General features: G+C 42.4%; 1 protein-coding gene across 11 annotated transcripts in view; it reads left to right on the top strand.

Annotated features, from left to right (window-relative positions):
- Window positions 1-26,644, top strand: part of ablim2 (actin binding LIM protein family, member 2) — a 206,316-nt gene that overhangs the window by 134,400 nt on the left and 45,272 nt on the right. For 7 of the 11 annotated variants that reach the window (XR_009656406.1, XR_009656403.1, XR_009656402.1 and 4 more), the window contains 5 exons: window positions 6,850-6,937; window positions 8,577-8,635; window positions 8,815-8,865; window positions 9,625-9,702; window positions 13,297-13,440. Coding sequence is in view for 1 of the 11 variants with exons in the window: in XM_060939188.1 (XP_060795171.1) it covers window positions 6,850-6,937; window positions 8,577-8,635; window positions 9,625-9,702; window positions 13,297-13,440 (369 nt within the window). In the remaining 10 variants the exon portion in view is untranslated. The remainder of the gene's footprint in view (window positions 1-6,849; window positions 6,938-8,576; window positions 8,636-8,814; window positions 8,866-9,624; window positions 9,703-13,296; window positions 13,441-26,644) is intronic. The other 4 variants (XR_009656407.1, XR_009656404.1, XR_009656410.1 and 1 more) reach the window with 1 other exon arrangement.

Raw genomic sequence — 26,644 nt, forward strand, 5'->3', positions numbered from 1 at the left:
AGAGACAGAGAGGACTGAGAGAGGAGAGAGAGATGGGTGGGGAGAGAGAGAGAGAGATGGGTGGGGGAGAGAGAGAGAGAGAGAGAGATGGGTGGGGAGAGAGAGAGGACAGAGAGAGAGAGAGATGGGTGGGTAGAGAGAGGGAGAAGACAGGGTGAGGAGAGAGAGAGGACTGAGAGGCGAGAGAGATGGGTGGGGAGAGAGACAGGACAGAGAGGAGAGAGAGAGAGAGAGAGAGATGGGTGGGGAGACAGAGAGGGAGAAGACGGAGAGAGGACTGAGAGAGGAGAGAGAGAGATGGGTAGAGAGAGAGAGCGAGAGAGAGAGATGTGACCGTGAGTTGAACCCGTTGTGGGAGAGGCGGATCACATGCTGCAACAGTTATAAAAAAGATAACGTGATATTTAACCATTAGTCAAGTCTAAATGTATTGGCACCCTTAAAATAAAATGAAAGACAAATGTGCAACACCTGGGGCGGCACGGTGGTGTAGTGGTTAGCGCTGTCGCCTCACAGCAAGAAGGTCCGGGTTCGAGCCCCGTGACCGGCGAGGGCCTTTCTGTGCGGAGTTTGCATGTTCTCCCCGTGTCCGCGTGGGTTTCCTCCGGGTGCTCCGGTTTCCCCCACAGTCCAAAGACATGCAGGTTAGGTTAACTGGTGACTCTAAATTGAGCGTAGGTGTGAATGTGAGTGTGAATGGTTGTCTGTGTCTATGTGTCAGCCCTGTGATGACCTGGTGACTTGTCCAGGGTGTACCCCGCCTTTCGCCCGTAGTCAGCTGGGATAGGCTCCAGCCCGCCCGCAACCCTGCACAGGATAAGTGGTTACGGATAATGGATGGGTGGATGGATGTGCAACACGTGATTGATGTATATATTTATAATAATGTGCTTTTGGCCCCTTTCGGTGTGACACAGTGGTGGGAATCAAACAAACATCTCTAAAGTTCATTTTGACTTTTCGCAAAATGAATGATTTGTAATGACAATACTCTAGAATTATACATTTTGTCTTAAAAGTCGTTTGTTTTTAATATCCAGCAGTATATCTGTGACAGAACTTATTTTTCCAGTCCAAAGAATCGTCACGAAATCACAGGACAGGTCAAAGGTCACGGCCGGTAATGATTTGTAAAGATAATGATTTAATTTCTCTTGAACGTTCATCACACCACGTTACAGGCATTTATCAGATGCTCTTATCCAGAGTGACGTACATCGCACTCAGAGCAGCCTGGAGAGCAGGTGGGGGTTTGGTGCCTTGCTCAAGAGCACTTCAGGTATTCGTGGTGGTCCAGGGAATCAAACCAGCGACCTTTTGGTCCTAAATCTGCTTCTCTAACCATTAGGCCACGGCTTTCACCACCACACAGCCGTGTCAGGAATGTTATGAGATTTTAAAGCTACATTTTTTCCCCCCCACAAGCCTCATGCTGTATCTATTGGTACGGAGTGGTTTTATTATTCAGAAAGCTATTCCTCAGGAGATCGGGGTATTTTATTGGGGTAGATGGAACCGCAGCTGCCCCTAAAATCTTTCTTCTTGCGCCGAGTTCGGTGAGATGATCAGCAGCTCTACGTGAAGAACACTGATCAGACTTCATGAGTGATTGTCATCGAGCTCTAATAAGCCTGAGATGATTAATTATTGGTGTGCAGGTTTGGGTTATTGCACTCGTTCGTTATTGTATATGTTCCTTTATTTCAGATTTGGAGATGATCCAGTCCATAGACATATAAACATAATGTAGATGCCGCATTGAGCTGGCGGCCCCGTTGCTGGGATACGTCAGAGTGTCCGCCATATTGGATGTGGCAAATCTTCCCCGTAAACCAATGCAAGTAAATGGACTGAACTTCATAAAGCCCCTTTCTACAATAATATTTAACTCGATGCCTTTTATTCACCCATTAACACACACACGTATATATGTGTCAGATAACGTTATCCAGGGACACGTGTCGGCCCGGGGGCATTTTGAGTTATTGACAGATTCAGAAAGTACAGTTTCTAAGCTTTCCAATGATGCCTTCCATGTGGAGATCTGACAATATTTGAAGAATGTGTGGCCTTTTGAAAGTGTATACTTCTTAAAACAGAAAAGGGAGAAAATCGCCCTCAAAGTTTTCCATCTCAGTTCCTCTGGGTGTAGGGCGGGCACATAATGCTGCTCATTTGCATGACATTAAGGAAAGCCCTACCCCCTACTAGCACAATGCTACTTTCATGTAAACAAAGATCACCACGTCAATTTTCCTTCCATGTAAAGTATGCCCAAAACAATTATGAAGTACAAAAATAAGTCCTAAAGTATACTTTAATGTTTTGTGGTTGAAAAATTACTCACACCGTAAGAAAGAAAGATAGCACGATGATGACACAACTAACACAACGCTAGTTTCATGTAACCAAACCACAACACTCTCCGTTACATGCAAAAATAACCACACAGCCTTAGATTAATAAACTCACCCCATCAGAAAGAGAAACGTCGCCTTGCACACACCAATGCCTCCGATGGAATATGTAGTCCTAGAACACTTCCTTTTGGTTGCGTTTTTTTTTGCTAGAAATGGTTATCTCCGATGTAAATACCGTGTGTCTGTTTGCTTCGCGGTGTTTCAGCTCCTCTGCGCTCTGTTTAGCTTGCTCATTCCATAGTGAAATCACACGCCTGTATGCAGCTTAAGTAGCCACGAGCTCAGCTCGTATCATACAGCTGATTCGCGAAAAAAACCCCAAAAGACTTAAATCATCATGTGAATGGCCCATATGGTAATTTACCCACACCCCTCAGCAGGCTACAGTCCTGACAAAAACGAGACAATTTGCAACAAAAAATGTATGCTTTTCCAACAAAACAATCTATTATCTGAAATACTGATTGCATTCTTCAAGATCTCAACTTGCACATGATGGAAAAAAACAAAAATCACAAATTTCGAAAAAAAAAAGCTTCTTTTGCGATTATCTCGGATTCGTTTCGGCCGACATGCGTCCCTGGATTCGGTGAGGGGTCACATATTTGGGAAACAAACAGGCATCAAAACAACATATATAACTTTTAATGTGATGGTTATAAATAGTGTGTGAAATACCCTGTACACTGCAAACTAGCGACAGATACGCGATAGATAGCTCAGGTAAGCTAATCAGTCAGCATACCGTAGCAAGCTACCAAAACCTGAGGCCACAATAACCAACCTACAAGACTGAATATGATAAATGATGGAAATAGTGGAAAAACTGGAAATAGTGAATGAAAATAAAAATGTACTGTTTTATTTATTGAGTCACCACACAGACCTACTCTCGTTGGATAAAGTGACCTGAATGAGCGCCAAACTGAGTTCGGCCAGGTTCTAACGTCATACCAAAACAAAATACATCACTGATTCCTTCACATTCAGAAAGGTTAAAAACATTCATCATACGTTCAAAAACGCTCATCATAGTGTGACACTGTATTCTCTAATTCTCACTGCTTATAACTCTACACCTACCCGGTGGAGATGAGCTGGGAAACTGAAGACTGAAGGAACAGCTCCCTCTCTGATCCTGACTGTCTGACCTGTTCTGTCCAAATCCTCCATTCTGAAGTGTTCACTGCAGAGCATGGATGACGGAGTAGCAGAAAACCCTTCCCATTGCACAGCTGTCTCCCACTGCTTTTTCATGGCTTTATTTTTGGGAAACCTACATAGTGTGTGAAAAGTTAGCTAAGCAACTAACAACAATCAGCGTAGTTACGAAGGAAATACTTCGTTGTTTGGAGACGGGTTTCAGCGAGCGGCTATTATGCGCGAGACTTCATATTAGCCACAAAGTCAGAAAAATCTGTTCGTAAAATTACGTTATAATGACCAAATACAATGAAAAGTATTTTTCCAGTCTCACCTGTGAAAGGTAATCCCATGTGATCTCGTTTGGACGGTAAACCTGTTGGTACAGTTAAACACAGCACATGAATGAGGCATCTTTATTCTCGGCAACTGTCTAGACACTATACCAGAGACGGCTGAAGAATCTCCACTTTGCCACATCCAGTATGGCAGCGAGGATGACGTACCGTATGATTCTACGCAAAAGGTGGCGTCTATGTTTATGTCTATGATCCAGTCCCCCCAGTCTGTGTTTATTTACCCACAGTAAACACATCTGGCTCAGATTATTGATCTGAATATGACACGTCAGTCATGTAGATTAGTTTATTTCACCCTACTGGTGCATCAGTCGTTATAAAATGAGTGACGTGACACACCAAAGCCCAGTGTCATGTCGTGCTGGTCTCACAGCGCCCCCTGGTGGGAGTGGTCTGTAATTTTGCATAACAATCGGAACTGTATTTACCTGGAAATCGGATCAGGATCAGATATTCCTTTTCTGTTTTAAATATCAGATTTATACAAAAACAAAGATCTGAGATAACTTTAAGGCCTGTACTTGTCCTGAACATGTTGTTTAGCAAATTAAAATATAATAATCTTTGATTTGCTGATGTTTTCTGTAAGGAGTGTTAATTCAGTTTGGAAGGAGTCTCCAGTGTCAGTGCTTTAGAACAGTTTTGTGACATGCTCAAGATTGACTTGAGATTACACTTTGCAGTTTTTTTGTGCATTTTGTTTATTTGTTTGTTTTATTAACTTCAAAACAAAATGAGAACAGGAACTAACTTCTTCCATGGACATTAAAGATCTCATCTCATCTCATTATCTCTAGCCGCTCATCCTGTCCTACAGGGTCACAGGCAAGCTGGAGCCCAGTGGCGGCTGGTAGTCTTTCAAACAGGGGAGGCTGGTCGGTTACGATATTTCCAGATTTTAAAAGAAAAAAGAAAAAACACATCAATTTTGCCCATACTCTTGCCTCTGATCTGGCTGATTGTTGGCAGGGTCACAAACTGTGAAATAACAGGTTCTTTTGGCCCATTAGCCTACTGTCCAATATACATGATGGGGGGGGGGGGTATATTTTAACATTTTATATTTTAAAATTGTGGCATGTTGTTTAAAAATTGATCATTATTGAAAGCAGCTCTTTGTCAGGAACCTCAGCAGTAACAGCAGAGTGTTCTGGAATAGGCACAAGCACTGACCTTGGGGAGCCAAACATAGAGCTGGGTGCCACACATTTCATTCAATGACACTTTCCCTATATTTTACTTATTTTGACTGAGAAATGTTTTATTGACAATTTTGATAACCCTTCACTTTTAATCCAGGTCTGTAGTGTGAAATATTCTCGGCTGTGTTTTTGTTTAAAAATGTTTTCCAAATTGTAGCTGTGTTTAATTCATATCCAGAGAAATATATATTCCGATATAATATACTCAGCATAAATATTTTAAATAGATTCTATATTTTTGGTCCATCCATGACATATTACTAAAGTAGCCTATTTACTGTTGTTGATGTGGGTCACTTGCTGTTAGCCAATTCACTTTCTCGTACCAGGAGAGCTGAAAGGAACGAGTATTATTCCCTACCTTTTTCACCAAGTCAATTTGAGGCGTTGGTCTACCCTGCTCTTTAATTTTAATTTTTTCCTCGAAAGGAAGACTGGCAAATGGCTTCGCCAAAATTAAATCAGCAATGCTTGGCATCCGTGCGCAGCTTTCTTGCTAGCTGACTAGCCCCCTCAAGTTCAAGTTCAGTCACTCAAATAAACGACATTTCTGGAACTAAGATAGCAAACTTGACAACACTATATTTACACTTTATTTACAATGAAAATATATACAAACTAAAAATGCTGGTAGAAACCGTATGTAATGAATGAAATCGAAATGTAAACTGATCTCTTACAATACACCACAGCACTTGCGAATCCGCATGGGACTGAACTGAGATTCACCGCTGCCTGTCTATATTTGAAACGAGCTGTCAATCAAAGAAAATATCCGGCCGCTTTCACCAATCACCAGTCTCCTCGCGGAAACTGCCATGTCCCTCCCACTGTGAGGCTGGGAGTCCAGTGGGCGGGCGTTTTCGCAGTATTTGTCCAATAATCGTCTTGTATTTTGAGATTGAAAAGCGCAGAGCTCCCAAATGCCATTGAAGTCCCCTGAGGCTGGGCTGCATCGCGCTTAGGCGAACTGGGGAAAGTTATAACGGAATGATTTCGCACTGTAGTTGGGTTGAGCACATATATTTCTATGATTCTGGATCTGAAATAGTAATGTTATAAGGTCGGCTATAACATAAGCCTAGCGCAATTTATCCTACACGATGTTCGTCATTTTTAGAGGAGGCTGAGCCTCCCTCGTTGTCTTAGAGCAATCGCCTGTACTGGATCCTATCCCAGCTGACTACGGGTGAAAGGCGGGGTTCACCCTGGACAAGTCGTCAGGTCATCACAGGGCTGACACATAGACACAGACAACCATTCACACTCACATTCACACCTACGGTCAATTTAGAGTCACCAGTTAACCTAACCTGCATGTCTTTGGACTGTGGGGGAAACTGGAGCACCCGGAGGAAACCCACGCGGACACGGGGAGAACATGCAAACTCCACACAGAAAGGCCCTCGTCGGCCACGGGGCTCGAACCCGGACCTTCTTGCTGTGAGGCGACAGCGCTGACCACTACACCACCGTGCCACCCCATTAAAGATCACTAGAAATAAATAAAATGTCTAAAGTAGCATATCATTCTTTAACGAATAAAGCTTGTAGTATAAGAGGAATAAAACACTTTGGGACCGGGCAGCGATCGGAAAATAATCAACATCCAGGTGGTGACAGTGACTCGGCTTCATCCCACCACTCCGTCGTTGATTATTTTCCTCTAAAAGAATGACACACGGTGTTTTATTCCTGACACTGCATGTGCGTTGTGTGTTGCAGGCTGGAGATAAACAGTACCATCCGACATGTGCCAGATGTGTGCGCTGTGAGCAGATGTTCGGAGAAGGGGAGGAAATGTACCTGCAAGGTAACACACACGCCCACAGACATGCCCACGTGTGCTCGTGTGGTAGAGTATTATTCACGATGATCTTTAAAATAAATCACTGTTTAATTCCTGTAAAATATTTCCTCCAGTCTGTGGAGCTTCATCATCTTTAACCTGCTGATCATAATCTCATTAATCTGAGTAATGAAGAAAGAAAACCTCCGACAGCCGCGACGAGCCACGACACGTCTTATTCCCGCCGCTGATAGCTGGAGGAAGCGTTTCATTTCCTGCACCGATGTGTTTAGTTTCAGCTTTTAGGAGCCCTGCGTTTTTATCTTACAGCTTTCTAACAGGAGATTTGAAGATATTTCTGATACACAGAGTTTCGTAGGTGGATAAAAGGTTTGTTAATAAAGTGCCAGGAAAATAGAAGTGTCTAAAAATATTAAACTATTTAACGTTGGATAAAACAGGAATTAAAAAAAAAAAAAAAACTTTTTTGCAAAATTTAACCACAAATTTAAAAACCAAGTCAGCTGTGTCCAATCACAACTTTTTAATAAATATTTTAAAATGAATTTAAAAAAAACAGTAAAAAATATTATCAGTTTGCAGTTTAGGAGATCTAAATCACTACAAAGCGTTAAAGTCTGAAATTAATTAATTAACCAAGCAATTGATTGATTGAGCAATTATTTAATTTAACATAATGAAATTTATTTAATTTTATTAATTCAGCCAACTAATTGGTTGGTTGGTTGAATTAAATGTAATTTAATTTAATAAATATTAGTTAGTTAAAAAATTACATTTAATAAATTATAGTAAATTAATTTTATAAATAAAATAATAATAATTTAATTTAATAAATTCATTTGTTAAAAAAAAAAATCCCCCCAAAAATTAATATTTTACAGTTACGCAGCCGCCGCTGCGACGCCACCAGGCAACACCACCCGGAATACCGCGCCAAGCACAGAAGCGCCGCCGCACAGAGCGCTGGACAACCGCAACGTTAAAGAGAGCAACGAGCTTACTGCAGTCCATCATGAGGAGCACAAGCATCACCCACGGCGGCCCAAGTCCTGAAGGAAACCGACACCCAAAACTGGGTCTGGAGCTACACCACAACCGGTGGACAAAACACTCAAACATCAAACCATACAAAGATAAAAGTCAAAGTCCTTCCCGCACCATTCATGGCGGAGCTGATCTCCGTTTCGTAGCCCTCAGCCTCTCACCTATATTACATAGCTAGGGTTACAGTAGGCGTGTCCTCTGGTAACCACAAGAGTTTGAATCCCCACTCACATCTGTATTGCAGTGTGCCTTGCCAGAAGGCACCATTTTTATGATGGACCTGACCGTGAGTAGAACTCACGATCTCCCAATCGAGAGGCGGACACGCTAACCACTAGGCCACTTGCTGGTTACAAAGATAAAAAGAAAAGCAAAAAGCTGCGGTGAGAAGCGGGGGCCAAAATGTGCACAGCATACTCTCAAACAGAAACGGAAATGAAAAAACAAACAAATAATAAACAAAATGATTTCATTTGACTCATTGTTATATACGAATGATAAACAGGCCACAGGTGGGAACCATTTAAGAGCGGTGAATACGACTTCCATACCAACTGTCCTGTATTCTCCGTCCTTATCCATCTGTCTTGTTCAGGTTCTTCCATCTGGCATCCTGCGTGCAGACAGGCGGCTCGAATGGAGGAGAAAAGTAAGGTAGGATCAACAACACTCCGACTTCTCTCGACTACAGCAGCCCTTTTCCCCCTCCGTAATGACCGTAAGTGTTAACTTGGTGCCTCAGTGAGCAGGACCAGGGCCTCAGGAGAACTGATAGCGATAAAGTGCTAGTCGAGCTGTGACCCCGTTGTATTGTAACCCCCCTCTTCCTGCAGAAACAGGTGCGGATACAGCTCAATGACAGGATTCTGAATGTACCTGAGCAGGTTTGTGACATGCACCTCCTCTTTCCCTGCATGGGTTTACCTCCCAGCCCGCTTTCAGCTGTAGTGCGCACTCTGCTGGGCCACCGTGTGCTTACACCTTACACCCCCTGACCTCCCACCCCTGCCCCCTGCCCAGCCTGCCTGCCCGCCCAGTTATGATCATGTGATCAGGGACTCACGGCTTTCACTGCACTCGTGCTGTTGTGTATTTTCAGTGACGTGGTGCCTTTAATGCCATACTAATGTACTATTCGTTACGGCTTTGTTCCAGCGTGAGATCATTTGCGTTCCTGACGGCTTCGTGTGTGTGACTTCACACTATGAGCGAGTGGTCTCGTCTCTCGCGCCAAAAATGATTTCAGATGGAGTGACCCACTTTTACATCCATGTTATTGGCTTTTCAGCTGTGTTGTGATTATAAAATATCCGTTGCGCTGGATATTTAAACTCTGGAGTCGTGTTCACCAGAACACTAGGAATGCTTAATTATTATGAAAATGATGATTTAACTTTATTATTATTTTACCTGCGTATACTTATATTCTCTTCCATCATACGGTCTGGGGATATTAAGTTATGACATTTATTTTTTCAAGTCCTCTTCCTGTATAAAAGAGAAGTGAGTCAGGAGATATATAATATAATGATGATATTATACATTATGTAATTATTGCTTTATCCCTTTAGGATTAGCTGCTTCTTTTAAGCGATACGGTCGAGAAAAATAACTCGCTGACCAGTGACTTTTTCTCTCTCCAGGTGACCAGGACTTCCTCTGAGAGCATCACGTCAGTTCCTGCCTCCAGTGCATCTGGATCTCCAAGCAGAGTTATCTATGTACGTCACACTTACACTTATTTGAGGCTTTTCTTTATTCGAGTTTCTTTAAAACACTTTCCACCGTTCACCACCAGGTGGCAGCAAAGAGTCAGATTGTATTTTAACAGTTTGTACAGCGTCGAAAAGCTGATATGTGATGTCACCACCAGATGGCAGCAAATAGTCAGAGCATATTTTAAAAGTTTTTACAATATCTAAAATCTGATACGTGATGTCGCCACCAGGTGGCAGCAAAAACTAAGATTGTATTTTAACAGTTTTTACAATATCTAAAATCTGATACGTGATGTCGCCACCAGGTGGCAGAAAAAACTAAGATTGTATTTTAACAGTTTTTACAATATCTAAAATCTGATATGTGATGATGTCACCAGATGGCAGCAAAGAACCAAAGTGCGTTTTAACAGTTTTTACAAAAGGCCTGGAATTTCGTCATTTTAGGGGCGAGGCCACTTGGCCTTTTGTGCTGTCAATTTTTTGAGGGCACGAAGGCCAAAAGCCAGGGCACCAAGGCTATAAAATAAAACAATGATTTTAAGTTCATGTCTATAATGAATTTGGGCGGCACGGTGGTGTAGTGGTTAGCGCTGTCGCCTCACAGCAAGAAGGTCCTGGGTTCGAGCCCCGTGGCCGGCGAGGGCCTTTCTGTGTGGAGTTTGCATGTTCTCCCCGTGTCCGCGTGGGTTTCCTCCGGGTGCTCCGGTTTCCCCCACAGTCCAAAGACATGCAGGTTAGGTTAACTGGTGACTCTAAATTGAGCGTAGGTGTGAATGTGAGTGTGAATGGTTGTCTGTGTCTATGTGTCGGCCCTGTGATGACCTGGCGACTTGTCCAGGGTGTACCCCGCCTTTCACCCGTAGTCAGCTGGGATAGGATCCAGCTTGCCTGCGACCCTGTAGAAGGATAAAGCGGCTAGAGATGATGAGATGAGATGAGATGAGATGAGATGACTCTTCTGAGGAAGATTGGAGTCTCAGTCGAAACTATCGAGCAGGTAAAGAAACATCTACACTATTATGTCTGAAGATAAGAAAATATTGAACACATCTAAACTTATCAATCCATCACTCACTTCAAAAATTGTAAAACTTATTAAGGCCACACCAATTTAATTAGTTGGTTCTCGGATTTTTTCAGGAAAAATATGAAGCGAACGAGCGAAATAAAATTAAAAAATGCTCTGATGGTAAAATTAGCGGTGGAAATAGGGGGCAGTCATACGCGTGTGTCTCACACTCACTACATAACAGTCGGCAGTCCTGCTCAAGAGGGATGCTACCCAGAAAAAATGAACAAGGGAATAAACCCAGTAGGCCTACAGTAAATTTATGTCATGTATTGTCCTTGTCAGCGGGGCTAGCTCTGGCTGCACGTCTTTTATCAGGCAAACCAGTAAACAGATAGGCTAAATAAACGATTGAATTACAGTCAATTGAACATCTACAATGCACAGAAAAAAAAAAGATTTGACCAGGAGTAGCTACTTCTGATGGCTAAATACTTCGAATGATTTTTTGTTCGCCCCTCACATCAATCAATGAAATATATAAATCAAACCCACCTCCACAGAGTTGTTTTCCAAGTTGGCACATCGCAGGGTAACAAGCTCACGGCATCTTGAGTACAACTGTGCAAAGTTTTCCCCCTCTTGAATTTCGACACACCTGTCAAAGATTTTACGCTTCTGTTCGCTGAATATCCTAACAATCACAAACACAGGCTTTGCAGGATTCCCCTCCACAGGCATGCTTCTTCCACAAGTCTTTATCTAAAGTGAAAGGGGCGATTTGATTGGTTTTCGATGTCACGTGACCTCAACCTGCAGTCGTCAGTATTTTGAACCATCAGCCACGATGTTTTTCTGTTGGTGGGAGTTTGATTTCGATTTTATTTATTTTTTTCATTTTGCATTTTCTTCAAGCGGCGATTCCGAGAACCAACTAATCGAATTGGTGTGGCCTAAACCTATATCCTCCCATAATTTTTGTTCAACTGACACCGAATGTGCAAGAGCATCTTCAGACTGTACTACTACGCAGATTTTTGATTAATCAAAATTGAGCCTGGAGTCCATCAAAATGTTTGACTGTAAATGGAACATATACTAGCATGCAGGCTACTGATTAACCGATAAGAGCCCAGACCGATTTCTCAATCAAGGAAAATTATTGAGGAAATAAAATGAACCAAATAGATGACAAAGAAAACATTTCTGACCTTTTCATCTCATCTCATTATCTGTAGCCGCTTTATCCTGTTCTACAGGGTCGCAGGCAAGCTGGAGCCTATCCCAGCTGACTACGGGCGAAAGGCGGGGTTCACCCTGGACAAGTCGCCAGGTCATCACAGGGCTGACACATAGACACAGACAACCATTCACACTCACATTCACACCTACGCTCAATTTAGAGTCACCAGTTAACCTAACCTGCATGTCTTTGGACTGTGGGGGAAACCGGAGCACCCGGAGGAAACCCACGCGGACACGGGGAGAACATGCAAACTCCACACAGAAAGGCCCTCGCCGGCCACGGGGCTCGAACCCGGACCTTCTTGCTGTGAGGCGGCAGCGCTAACCACTACACCACCGTGCCGCCCCATTTCTGACCTTTTATTTTTTAAAACAGCACTTTCATGTCTCAAGATGTGAAATATTAAATTGCAAATTTGCAGAACACTGCAACACTATTACACTGTTAACCCCAAAGTTAGTTCTACGCAAACAGTTTGAGTAAATTCCACTTTTAAAGATTAGTTTTACTGCATTACTTAAACAGTGTGAGTATATGAAGAGTATATGAGACAGTCATTGGGTTACTCATTTTTGTAATTTAAACAAACTTAAACTATCATGTTTTACCTCAGGCCGCAGTGCTGCCCTGCTGTGATTGGCTCAAAACTCAAGACAAGTCTGTGCTTGTCCGTTGACGGCTACAGAGGAAGTTGCGCCATTTTCTAATTTACACAGAGCAATTTAAGGTCTTTGCACTTTTGACAGCAAGCTAATTAGCATTTGTTAGCGGCTACAGTCGGTATTCGGCACGTTAAAAGTGGGTCAACGTTGTAACGACATAACGTTACTGTACAAGCAATGCTTATTTAACGCTAACAAACTTAAGCCCTATATGTTGAAATTCCTCTCTTATTCGTTCGTTAATTTATCACACAGTCTTACCTCAGTCAACTTCTTCCCTCCTTCTGTGAAAATTCAATGTCTCAGACGCGGACACGAGTGGGCGGGGGATGCGTTTGATTAAGTCTCCTGGTTGGCTGGTGATAGATTGGTGTCATTATAGCACGTCGGAGCGGTTCATGCCAGGCTCGAGTCTGATCCACCACTGATGAGTTGCCCAATAAGAATCCAGAATGCCATCAAAAGATGTATTTTTTTCTCAGTAGACGCAGGTGATGTTAAAGCCTATTGGCAGTCACGAGGCAGACTACAAAACCGCAGGGCATCAAGGCCACTGTGGCCTTACGGCAGATATTTTTTTTTCCAAGGGCACAAGGCCAAATTCCTCGTGAAATTCCTGCCCTGTTTTACAATATCTAAAATCTGATATGTGATGAGATGTAATGTGATGTCCACAGGCAAAGCTGGGCGATGAGTTCCTGGATTATAAAGACCTCGCGGCTCTTCCTAAGATCAAGGCCATCTATAACATCGACAGGCCCGACATGCTTTCATACTCCCCTTACGTCAGCTACCCGACAGAGGACAGGACCTATGTAGAGGTACGAACACGCATCAACCTCCAAACACCATCATTATCTTCTATTTCTGTAAATTTGTTGATAGAACTACAGTTCTAAACGCTTGTTCAGGGTTTGTTGTGCTTTCTTTTGTATGCTAATGTTTGCGTCAGTGATTGAGAGGACAATGTATAAACAACCACGTCTTCTGCCTTCAGTTTACACCAAATATTATTTTAATTAGACTAGACTGGACTTGAGTTAAAATGTCCCCGATACACAACAGGCGATGCTATGTGATGTTATCATTGCTAATGACTAGGCAGCGATCGAGTGATGGCACTCAAATGAAGGCAAACTGTGAGGAAATAAATATCTCAAAAGGAGGAACTGGAGCATCTGTCTGTAATACAATACATATTACACAATACTGATCGAAACGTCTTCAACATGAACGTCAGCACAAGGAGTTTATCGCTAGCTGCAAGCCCTGGCTAGGGGAGACAAAATACCTCCTAAGTGAGCGAAAGTAACAGCTCTTATGTTCCAGAATGTTGTTTCTAATGATAATCTGCTGTCGTTCAATGAAAACAAAAACGTTCGTCGCTTACCGCTGGACAGAAACGAAACAAATCTCACTCTTCACCTCTGCGAGGCCACACAATCCAAGCTAGCTAATGCAGTTAATTCAAAATCAACTTGCTAATAGTATAAAGAATGAGAAGTTTTCCTCTTCTTGTCCCTGTCTTTCCTTCTCTTTCTTCTTCTCCTTCCATCACATCTTCTTAGGTATATACACCGCAACTCCACTATAATGAACTCCTTGGGTGGCGTCCAAACAGTTAATTACTGAAAAGTTCGTAATACTGAAATGGACTCACTTGTCACACCAAACACTCACGTTACATTCTGTGAAAATTTCAGCACATTCTCCTGATCACGAATTTCTCCTTCCGAGTCACTATCGCAGTTCACTGACTGAGTTAAAGGATCACGAACGGAGGCGATAATTGATTTCTTCATCTGTTATGGAAATGACGGAGTTTACCAGCGTATCGTTCGTTGACGATGTCCACACACTGACTCGCTCTGTTTTTTAAATCTTCACCATTTAGTTCATTCATGTGTCACAAATCACCGATGTCATTTATGTTGCGCCGCAGGGCTGGGCGGGGCTGGGTAGGGGGTATAAAAACACCACCAGTGCACTTTAACTAGGTGTTAAGTTTAACGGTATCAGCAGTCATTTCATTCTTTTATCGATCCTTTGATCACCATTCTCGATGATTGTTAGTGATCAACACTTAAGCGAGGCTCATTAAACCTTTGTTTTATGGCGTTAACACGTATTGTTAACTCGACTGCGGACTTGATTATTTATTGTTTGTCTCTGGGGGGAAGAGGAGCGCACAGCTCAGTCAGTGCATTTACATGCACATAGAGAAAATCGAATTTCTGCCATACCTCGACTGAAATTGAAGTTCTAAATGCCATGGAAACACCTTAGCTCGGCTGAAATCGAACCGAACTGGATTTCTCGTAATCGAGCTACGCGACCTAGATTATGCGATTGTAGCCGAGCTACTTAGTGCATGTAAACCCTATCGAGCTACGTAGTCGAGCTACTTACTTCAGCACTGCCCCTTCTGGAAGTGACGAGACCACAAGCGGGAAGCACAACAGCCTCGGTCGGCATGACAACAGTAGTAGAAACGTGCACTTCTGGAGCAATGAGGAGATAGAGTTCATGCTCATTCAGCTTAAGAAGTTGAATATATATATATATATATATATATATATATATATATATATATATACCTCGTCGTCGTTCTTCTTGTGAACACGGACTGATAACTTTGTTTATACTCTTGAATACCTCTTCTTCATGACGACAACCGGAAGTGTACCAACACGATGGGGCGTGTAGCGCCACCTGTGGCTTGGGTGCACAATGTACCTCACACAATAGCTCGATTTCCTTCTGTGCATGTAGGATTGGATTTCTCTGGCACCCCTGCTGGGACCCTTAGCTCGATTACCGACAGTAGCTCGATTTGGATGTGCATGTAAACGCACTGAGTGTGTGTGTAAGCAGGGGAATGACTGATGTAATTGTAGGAAGAGTGTTTATTTACAAACAGGACAGAAACGTAAGACAAGGCAAGGCAGGGTCGTGAAACGGGCAGCGGTCACACGAGGCACAAACAGAAAGGTGGAGTCCAAATACAGAAAACAAAGTCAAAACCAGAAAGGCAATACACAGATATAAGGCTTGGTAATGTGAGACACTCGGTATGGCATGTATACTTCACCAAGTCTGTGTGTTTAGAAAGGGTTTATAAGCGTGCTGTGATTGCACTCTAATCCGGAACAGGTGCATGGTACTGTAATTAATCCTAATGGTACTCTAACGTGTGGATGCACAGTGGTGGAAGTTTTTTTTTTGAAGACTCTGACTCATTGTCGTTAGAGACAGAGGACACAAACTTAGTTTGTTATAGCGCGGTTGCAGTGTACTTTGTATTGTCCAGCTGGAAAGAACCTGATTCTCACAACAAGCATTTCAATGCACAACTGTCCCTGAAATTTGGCGTGCATGAGCAATAAACTTGAACCTTGAAACTCTCAGTCTAATCCCGGGATCAGATGACACAAATTCAGCCTGATGTTAACATGATTTTGCTCAACATTTGAATATAAACGTCAGGAACGACGTACGGTACAGGCCTTGTAGTGTGACATAACTGAAGAACAGCGATGTGGTCCTTTGACAAAAAGTCCGGCAGGTCAGAATCGTTTATATTTTCTCACCTAGTTCGACGACTCCTATGACGTGTTCCTTGATAGCCATGATTGATGATTTCTTGACACACACCCCACCCTGACGCCAGGCAAGGACATGAACAATGTTTGGTTGGAGTCAAGCTTGTAGTGTTACCAGACTCCCGACTCAGACACGGCAAGAATTCACGGCACTGTGATTAATCTGTGATCGTCTAATCTGACACAGTGACCATCACGAATGACAAAAATATATTGTGGTCTAATCCCAGCATTAGTCAGAGTTTCCCAAACACCTGAACCCCTTCTACCGTACCTAAATTACGACCCTCTGGAGATGTTAAGCAGTTTAATGTTAAGTTTAATCGCTTGCTTCTTGAGCAAAGTTTTCTTCCTTCTCAGCTTGGATTGCTGTTCTAATCTGCACAAACCTGCCTTGTGTGGTTTTATGACTTGCAGGTTTTCGTGTTTCGTTTTCCAAAAACTGGCTCCCTCCTTCCATGAGAAAGCCAGGTTCAGACATATCTCACACTCGGGAAAGGGTTTGGTCTCGTCATCTGCATATTAACCGTTCCTCAGTGTGCTTACTGAAGGTCTCTGGGTTCAGAGCTTTTATCATCTGCGTCACTTCGGCTTGTATGTTCCTCCTTTTGTGATTTTCTTTTCCTGACTGTGTGTCTGCCCTTTCTGAGTCATTTTAAGGAGTTCTAAAGATGATGCTTTTAGATGACTCTGAAAGAATGATTTAGCTTGCTTAGCAAAATTTACGTTTAACTCTCACATGCTAAGACCTCATGATAGATATGAATTATCAATAATTCAAACAAGTTCTATCATGTTTTACTGCTGAGGTTACAGTAACGTGACAGTATTAATGATTTTAACTGATTTCATTGTTTAGTTACTCAAAAAATATCGTGTATTTTGTTAAAATTTAACTTAAAGCGGACTGCTTGTGCACATACAGTTGGGTATCTGGAGTCTACCAAGCCACAAACTCTGAAATAAGACGCACAGTCAGTTTCTTTTGTTTGACCTCTTTCAGAAAAGAGGCTTCAGATTCGGCTCCACTTGTGATGTCACAAGTGGAGGTCATTAGAATAATACCGCCCCCTCATGTGAGGATCTCCACTCATGACTTGAGTGCAAACTGAATGAATATTCATGAAGCCTTATTGGCTGTTGGAAAATGGGGGCAGGGCGAGCAGTGGCTCATTATCGTTTAAAGGAACAGTCCGTTCATCAACTCAGCCGTTTTTAGACGGGGGAGGCGGAGCTGTGGTGCTTTACCTTCATGGTATTTTGACCGAAACAACACAAACAAAACAATTGGATCAGAAATCTGTAGAGAATCGACGGAGGAGATACGATTTAACTGAATTGTTGACGACGGACGCCACGCCATGGCACCTGCTCATCAGCCTTATGGACACATGAGTGGAATAATATTTGATAAATTACTGCATGTAGTGTAGTTTAACAAGGAAGTATAAAATTCTTAATGGTAATTGGTTGCTACAACATATACATTTGCATATGGCCTAGGGTGACGCTATAGTCAGATATAAACGATCGTAAGACGTTACGTATGTTTATAAGTAAAATGTCATAACTCAGTGCAGCATGTGATCTTAAGAACAGGTGAAATTTTACCTCAAATTAGAAGCGATTTCATTCTGATCCCATGTGCTGAAAAATTATGGAATCAATCTTGTGCCAAAATGTTCATCCAATACTTTTGAAATATCAAACAAAAACGACAAATCAAAATACAAAAAAAGAAAAAAAAGTCAATTTTTTTTTAGACTGGCAAACATTATTCGTGTAATCGTGCAAAATATCAGTCTATTACTCTTCAGAAACCTTTTATTTTTGTTCCGCGTCTTTCTCAGTTTTGTTTGACATAATTTATTTTGGTTGCGATTCCAGCTTTCTCGTTTGCGCTCCCTGACTTTTTGCTTGCAGTTTTGGTACAAACTTCACGTGTGGGTGGGCTGTCCAGGAATGCATTCCCATTGGCTAACTTGTGTTTGACTGACAGCTACGCTCAGCCATTCCCTACTCGGATTCTGGCGGACTGTTTGACGAGTGAGCGATCCATTGACGGTAAACAAGGATCGAATGGACTTCAGTGGCGACTATGATATTGAATTTACACTTTATTGAATTAATTCAATATCATAGTCGCCACTGAAGTCCATTCGATCCTTGTTTACCGTCAATGGATCGCTCACTCGTCAAACAGTCCGCCAGAATCCGAGTAGGAAATGGCCGCAACAGCCTCCGGGGGAATGGCTGAGCGTAGCTGTCAGTCAAACACAAGTTAGCCAATGGGAATGCATTCCTGGACAGCCCGCCCACACGTGAAGTTTGTGCCAAAACTGCAAGCAAAAAGTCAGGGAGCGCAAACGAGAAAGCTGGAATCGCAACCAAAATAAATTACGTCAAACAAAACTGAGAAAGACGCGGAACAAAAATAAAAGGTTTCTGAAGAGTAATAGACTGATATTTTGCACGATTACACGAATAATTTGTTTGCCAGTCTAAAAAAAATTGACTTTTTTTTCTTTTTTTGTATTTTGATTTGTCGTTTTTGTTTGATATTTCAAAAGTATGGTATGAACATTTTGGCACAAAATTGATTCCATAAAAAATGAGCAAATATCAGCATCTGATATTTGAAATTTAACTTTCAAACCATCACAGACATTTCATTAAGATCTCGGGGAAGTGTGTCGACTTGTGGGAAAGGGGTATAATAAAGGTGTCACCTTTAATACGTCATCACATTCCATCATGTTGTTCAGGAAATCCTGGCCTCTGAACATGAACATGAGGAAATTTAAACAGAGCCAAAGCAATGTTCCTTCACAACTCTGACCATACATGCCAACCTTTAGTTACCCATGCCCTTACAAAATCTGTACTTTTCCCTTGAGCCCTGATACATGAGAAAAAAATTCCAATATATCATCCAAAGCACCGATTGTTTTATTCCACATTATACACTCCTATTGTAATAGGCATATTTATCATACTGCATCAAGTTCAAATAAGCATGGACTGAATAAAAAGAAATTTTAGATCCCAGAGAAAACAACTGAATTAAAAAGGACTATATGTCCAGTCAAGTAATCAATTATCTACTAAAGAGAATGACTGAACTATAAACTTAATTATTTAATATACATTGTATCAGTAATACCAGAATTATTGATGTAAATTTTGCAAATAAAATGTATTAATATTAAATAGTTCATAAAAATTACACAAAGTTCTATTTGACACGTATTGACATCACTGACAATATTACATTCCACCAAAGAAAATTACTGGAAATATAACAGCAGTACTACAGTGGTGCTTGAAAGTTTGTGAACCCTTTAGAATTTTCTATATTTCTGCATAAATATGACCTAAAACATTGTCAGATTTTCACACAAGTCCTAAAAGTAGATAAAGAGAACCCAGTTAAACAAATGAGACAAAAATATTATACTTGATCATTTATTTATTGAGGAAAATGATCCAATATTAGGGCGGCACGGTGGTGTAGTGGTTAGCGCCGTCGCCTCACAGCAAGAAGGTCCGGGTTCGAGCCCCGTGGCCGGTGAGGGCCTTTCTGTGCGGAGTTTGCATGTTCTCCCCGTGTCTGCGTGGGTTTCCTCCGGGTGCTCCGGTTTCCCCCACAGTCCAAAGACATGCAGGTTAGGTTAACTGGTGACTCTAAATTGAGCGTAGGTGTGAATGTGAGTGTGAATGGTTGTCTGTGTCTATGTGTCAGCCCTGTGATGACCTGGCGACTTGTCCAGGGTGTACCCCGCCTTTCGCCCGTAGTCAGCTGGGATAGGCTCCAGCTTGCCTGCGACCCTGTAGAACAGGATAAAGCGGCTACAGATAATGAGATGAGATGATCCAATATTACATATCTGTGAGTGGCAAAAGTATGTGAACCTCTAGGATTAGCCGTTAATTTGAAGGTGAAATTAGAGTCAGGTGTTTTCAATCAATGGGATGACAATCAGGTGTGAGTGGGCACCCTGTTTTATTTAAAGAACAGGGATCTATCAAAGTCTGATCTTCACAACACGTTTGTGGAAGTGTATCATGGCACGAACAAAGGAGATTTCTGAGGACCTCAGAAAAAGTGTTGTCGGTGCTCATCAGGTTGGAAAAGGTTACAAAACCATCTCTAAAGAGTTTGGACTCCACCAATCCACAGTCAGACAGATTGTGTACAAATGGAGGAAATTCAAGACCATTGTTACTCTCCCTAGGAGTGGTCGACCGACAAAGATCACTCCAAGAGCAAGACGTGTAATAGTCTGCAAGGTCACAAAGGACCCCAGGGTAACTTCTAAGCAACTGAAGGCCTCTCTCACATTGGCTAATGTTCATGAATCCACCATCAGGAGAACACTGAACAACAGTGGTGTGCATGATAGAGTTGCAAGGAGAAAGCCACTGCTCTCCAAAAAGAACATTGCTGCTCGTCTGCAGTTTGCTAAAGATCACGTGGACAAGCCAGAAGGCTATTGGAAAAATGTTTTGTGGATGGATGAGACCAAAATAGAACTTTTTGGTTTAAATGAGAAGCGTTATGTTTGGAGAAAGGAAAACACTGCATTCCAGCATAAGAACCTTATCCCATCTGTGAAACGTGGTGGTGGTAGTATCATGGTTTGGGCCTGTTTTGCTGCATCTGGGCCAGGACGGCTTGCCATCATTGATGGAACAATGAATTCTGAATTATACCAGCGAATTCTAAAGGAAAATGTCAGGACATCTGTCCATGAACTGAATCTCAAGAGAAGGTGGGTCATGCAGCAAGACAACGACCCTAAGCACACAAGTCGTTCTACCAAAGAATGGTTAAAGAAGAATAAAGTGAATGTTTTGGAATGGCCAAGTAAAAGTCCTGACCTTAATCCAATGGAAATGTTGTGGAAGGACCTGAAGTGAGCAGTTCATGTGAGGAAACCCACCAACATCCCAGAGTTGAAGCTGTTCTGTACGGAGGAACGGGCTAAAATTCCTCCAAGCCGGTGTGCAGGACTGATCAACAGTTACCGCAAACGTTTAGTTGCAGTTATTGCTGCACAAGGGGGTCACACCAGATACTGAAAGCAAAGGGTCACATACTTTTGCCACTCACAGATATGTAATATTGGATCATTTTCCTCAATAAATAAATGACCAAGTATATTTTTGTCTCATTTGTTTAACTGGGTTCTCTTTATCTACTTTTAGGACTTGTGTGAAAATCTGATGATGTTTTAGGTCATATTTATGCAGAAATATAGAAAATTCTAAAGGGTTCACAAACTTTCAAGCACCACTGTAAGTAGGCGTGTTCATTAAAATAGTAGGTTAGATGTAATAAATTATATATAATCATGTCAAACAGGAAATGAAGGTTAGTAAAAGTTCCATTTGAGAAAAAAGTGTCGACACCACAAGCAGTGTTCGATCCAACTAAAGATGACCGAACCACGTAAACAAGGAGAAGTGAAAATATTCATAAATTATGAAGTAAAATTGAAAATCTCATCTCATCTCATCTCATTATCTCTAGCCGCTTTATCCTTCTACAGGGTCGCAGGCAAGCTGGAGCCTATCCCAGCTGACTACGGGCGAAAGGCGGGGTACACCCTGGACAAGTCGCCAGGTCATCACAGGGCTGACACATAGACACAGACAACCATTCACACTCACATTCACACCTACGCTCAATTTAGAGTCACCAGTTAACCTAACCTGCATGTCTTTGGACTGTGGGGGAAACCGGAGCACCCGGAGGAAACCCACGCGGACACGGGGAGAACATGCAAACTCCACACAGAAGGGCCCTCGCCGGCCCCGGGGCTCGAACCCAGGACCTTCTTGCTGTGAGGCGACAGCGCTAACCACTACACCACCGTGCCGCCAAAATTGAAAATCTTCCCAGTAATTTATAACGAATTTAAATCTTATTCCTTTTTGGAGTGGTCTTTGCTGTACAAAGATGTTGCAGATTTGGCACGAGCTACCGTATAATCTCACTGCTTGGGTCGCAGTTGTAGCTCCTCATCACACTTCATTTTAATTTGCAGATATGCAGTTCATGTGTCTGCAGCCGTATTTTTTCTGTCCTCAGGATGAATTTTCCTAACCAATGAAAAAGCCCTCTCACTATCTGCATCGCTCTGTGGGAGGCGCAGCAAAGCAGTAAAAAGTTGTTTCGGCATTGGAAACCTGGCAACACCCAGAGCAGTTTTTACATCGAATACCTTTCCCCAATATACACCTATTATTTTCCTGGTCAATAAAAGAAAATCAAAGCACGGCAAACATGTAGATGGTGTTGAATTGCTTCCATCCCCGACTACACATTTTATGCTGTGTTCACACTTATACCGGTACGATAGTGGTATAACTGTATCGATACAAAGTATACCGGTACAGTTTAGTGCATCTGTCCACACTAGCGAGAAATGTTTGCGGTTTTCTTTCACGGTAGTTGAAATGCGCGTGCGCAAAATGTTTCCGTGGTTACCGAGTAACTTCCTTCCGAGAATATGGCGGATGAAACAACGTGTGTGTGCTTTTTGTTGTCAATGTACAGTCTGTATTTCTGGTGGTCATTTATTCAGTCGAATCGTATAAAATGCGCGAGGCAGTTGAGAAAGAAACAAAGAAAACGAATCTCCCTTTCTCCCCCCTCACTTTCTCCCTCTTCCCTTCTCTTCCCCTCCCTTTCTCTCCCTTTTCCCCTCTTCTTCCTCCCTCTTTCCCCCTCCCTCCCTCCCCCTTTCTTTGCTCCATGTAGCTCCACGGTCGTTTTGAGCCATTTTGACGTTTTATTTACAGCTGGAAAACGCGTGCGTATTGTATTGTATGAATAACCCGGAAGACGTAGGAATGGTTCATTGCGCTTGCGCATTATATTTGTATCGATACAGAACCGCTTCATCTGTCCACACTACAGCGAAGCGCTACAGTACCGATACTGTACCGGTACGAAACCTATACATTTGTGGGTTTCGTACCGATACAGTTACACCGCTACAGTACCGGTATAGTTGCTAGTGTGGACAGGTGTTGCGGTACGAAAGTAGTTTCGTATCGGTACAAAATCCCTAGTGTGGACAGGGTATTAGAGACAGGTTGCCGACGGTCGTTACCACCATTACTCTTCATTCAGTACTTTTCCAGTTTACTGACGACTGATGGTAGTAACGAGTGTTGGTCATCCGTGTCTACATATAACGTCTATCAGCAATTAAAACGTTTAGGCAAGCGAAACCAGAAATCGCCGGGTAACTACAGTTGCCGTTGTATAAACGGCGACTCCCAGTATCGCTTCCCTAAATTATCATCATAATGGAGGAAGCTTTCCTACATGCAAACAGTAAAAACTAAAAAAAAAAACACAAATGCTTACCTTTGCAGTCTTTGAATCGGGAAACATTTTTTTTCGATAGCTGCAAAAAATGGTCTGCCACAGTCGGGGGGATGTTGTGTTCCACAAGAAATTGGCAGAACGTAACTTCTGCAGCCGTCACAGCAGTCTGGGCAGTCCGAGCCGATGGGCTTAAATAACCGAGAAAACCACGTGCAACTATAAAACCACATAAATCGAAAATAGTTCCGTTTCATTGGGCATGCGTGTTTGAAAACATAAACAGTGGATGCTAAGAAAATTTTCTCGGAGTAACGGAAAAAATCTCTGATACAAAATGTAATTTTCCCGTATGAGAATCAGTGTACGCCGTATTAGCCAAAAAATTGCATTTTCCCGTACAAAATACAGGGAAACCGTATAACTTGACGTGTATGTCTGACTGATTAACGCTAAGTAGTTTACTCATTTCGTTATTGCTGTAGAGACGTCGCAAAAGAAAAAAAACATACACTCATACTCAAGCATGGTGTGAAAAAATGGTTTGGTGCACGCCTATTTTAGAAAGTCTTAAAAACCATTGGCACATCACAGATCAGGGATTTCATGTTTGATATTCATGATACACTATTTTTATTTGTTCAAATAAAAGGGAAAGAGAAACAGAATTGTATGCATATCCCTAATTATGCGTTATCTTTTTTTTTTTTAAAGAAATAAAGGAAACTCTGAAATTGAATCCAGTGTCATAAAACATGCCGTCAGTGATGTTATGTACAGGTTATGGCAAGACATTGTCATGTTAAACTTACCGTCTTAATATTCCATGCTGTCACAAGCTAGTTAGCGTCATAAAATAACAACATGGCGCTCGAGTCAGCCTTCACGCTCTAATAAATGTCATGAAATTTCATTATGATGCTGCGTTACTGTTTATGATTTGACAGTAGCATATCATTAACATATTATAATCACCTAAACCAGAACGTCAAGGATGTAGTTGCTCATCTGTCCTGCCATCAAAACCACCATGACGACTAAAACATCAACAGAACTGAATTGTGACAATGTGAGAGAGAGAACCAACCTCCACGACAAACTGTTTACAACAGGAAAATCAACAAAGGACTAAATTTTGTTCCTCCAGGGAAGAAGATCGACCCAAAACATCGATCAGAACTGAAATCGCATGATAAATGAGAGGAGATACAATTCTAGTCAGAAGGAAATGTGTTAAGTGACCTAATGACTAATTTGTTCGCAAAAAATTGACAATACAACGACCAAGTGTCGTGCAGAAAGTCGAGTTCTTTCAAATAAGTCAAGTTTATTTGTATGGCGCTTTTAACAATAAACATTGTCGCAAAGCAGATTTACAGAATTTGAACGACTTAAAACATGAGCTAATTTTATCCCTAATCTATCCCCAATGAGCAAGCCTGTGGCTACGGTGGCAAGGAAAAACTCCCTCAGACGACATGAGGAAGAAACCTCGGGAGGAACCAGACTCAAAAGGGAACCCATCCTCATTTGGGCAACAACAGACAGCATGACTATAACATTAACAGTTTTAATATGAAGTCAGTTTCGTTGATGCTATAAACCCTCATCGACGGAAACCCGAGCGCAAAACTGTTCACGACAACCGCAGTCCCAAAGTCAGCAAGTCAACTGCAGTCCCCAGCCACAAAAGCATTACTGTAAGAGTCCAGAGCGTCCTCCAGGCGCGACACCCAACTGTCCACATGGGGCCGTCCTCCACAGGAGCGATGCGATGAGACTCCAACCAGACACAGGGCACCAGGATGGATCAGGCAGGTCCGAGGAGCAGAAGAGGTTCAGCATCTCGATCCCAGGACCGACATGTAACTCAGAGGGACAGATTTTGGGGAGGGAGAAAACACAGGTTGTTAGGTATGCCCAGTGTCACCTGAATAAGTAGGAACAGTATACATATTGCGCTGAGTACAAGCAGGGACTCCGGCAACTAACTATGACAGCATAACTAAAAAGGCAGAGCCAGAAGGTAACACAGGCATGAGGGGCCCCGGGACATAAAGCAGCAGCCACTACACTGTCAACAAACTCGAGTGAGCGAGCGAGTGGGGACTGACAGCATCCATACGGTACATCCCAGTTTACCAAAACACTCTGTCTGAGGATCCTCCAGATCTACTCCTTTACCTCATAAACACCAACTAAACAGATCTGTTTTCAGCCGAGACTTAAACGCTGAGACTGTGTTTGATTCCCGAACACTACTTGGAAGGCTGTTCCATAACTGTGGGGCTTTGTAAGAAAAGGCTCCGCCCCCTGATATAGCCTTCACTATACGAGGTACCAGCAGATAGCCTTTCACCTTTTGATCTAAGTAGGCGTGGCGGGTCATAGAGGAGCAGAAGTTCTCTCAGGTACTGTGGAGCGAGACCATTCAGTGCTTTAAAGGTCAACAGTAGTAATAAAACAATCAGAACTGAAATCCATCGAGAACTGAGGGAGGAGACACGATTTAACTGAAAATAAGCAAATTGTTTACAACAGGAAAATCAACAAACAAGCAAACAACCAAGTTTTGTTCCTCGAGGGAAGATCGACCCAAAACATCGATCAGAACTGGAATCGGATGAGAAATCAGACTAGTCAGAGGCCTGGAAAATTTGTTAATTTGGCCTAATTAGTAACTCGTTAGCAAAAAATTTGACAAAACAACGACTAAGTTTTGTGCGGAGTGATGAGTTCTTTCAAACAAAACAACTGGAACAGAAATCTGTGGAGAACGGACAGAGGAGATACGATTTAACTGAATTGTGGATGACGGACGCCACGCCATGGCAACAGATCATCGACCGTATGGACACATGAGCGGAATAATCTCATCTCATTATCTCTAGCCGCTTTATCCTGTTCTACAGGGTCGCAGGCAAGCTGGAGCCTATCCCAGCTGACTACGGGCGAAAGGCGGGGTACACCCTGGACAAGTCGCCAGGTCATCACAGGGCTGACACATAGACAACCATTCACACTCACATTCACACCTACGCTCAATTTAGAGTCACCAGTTAACCTAACCTGCATGTCTTTGGA

This window comes from Neoarius graeffei, chromosome 14, assembly GCF_027579695.1.
Source record: "Neoarius graeffei isolate fNeoGra1 chromosome 14, fNeoGra1.pri, whole genome shotgun sequence".
Classification (NCBI taxonomy): domain Eukaryota; kingdom Metazoa; phylum Chordata; class Actinopteri; order Siluriformes; family Ariidae; genus Neoarius; species Neoarius graeffei.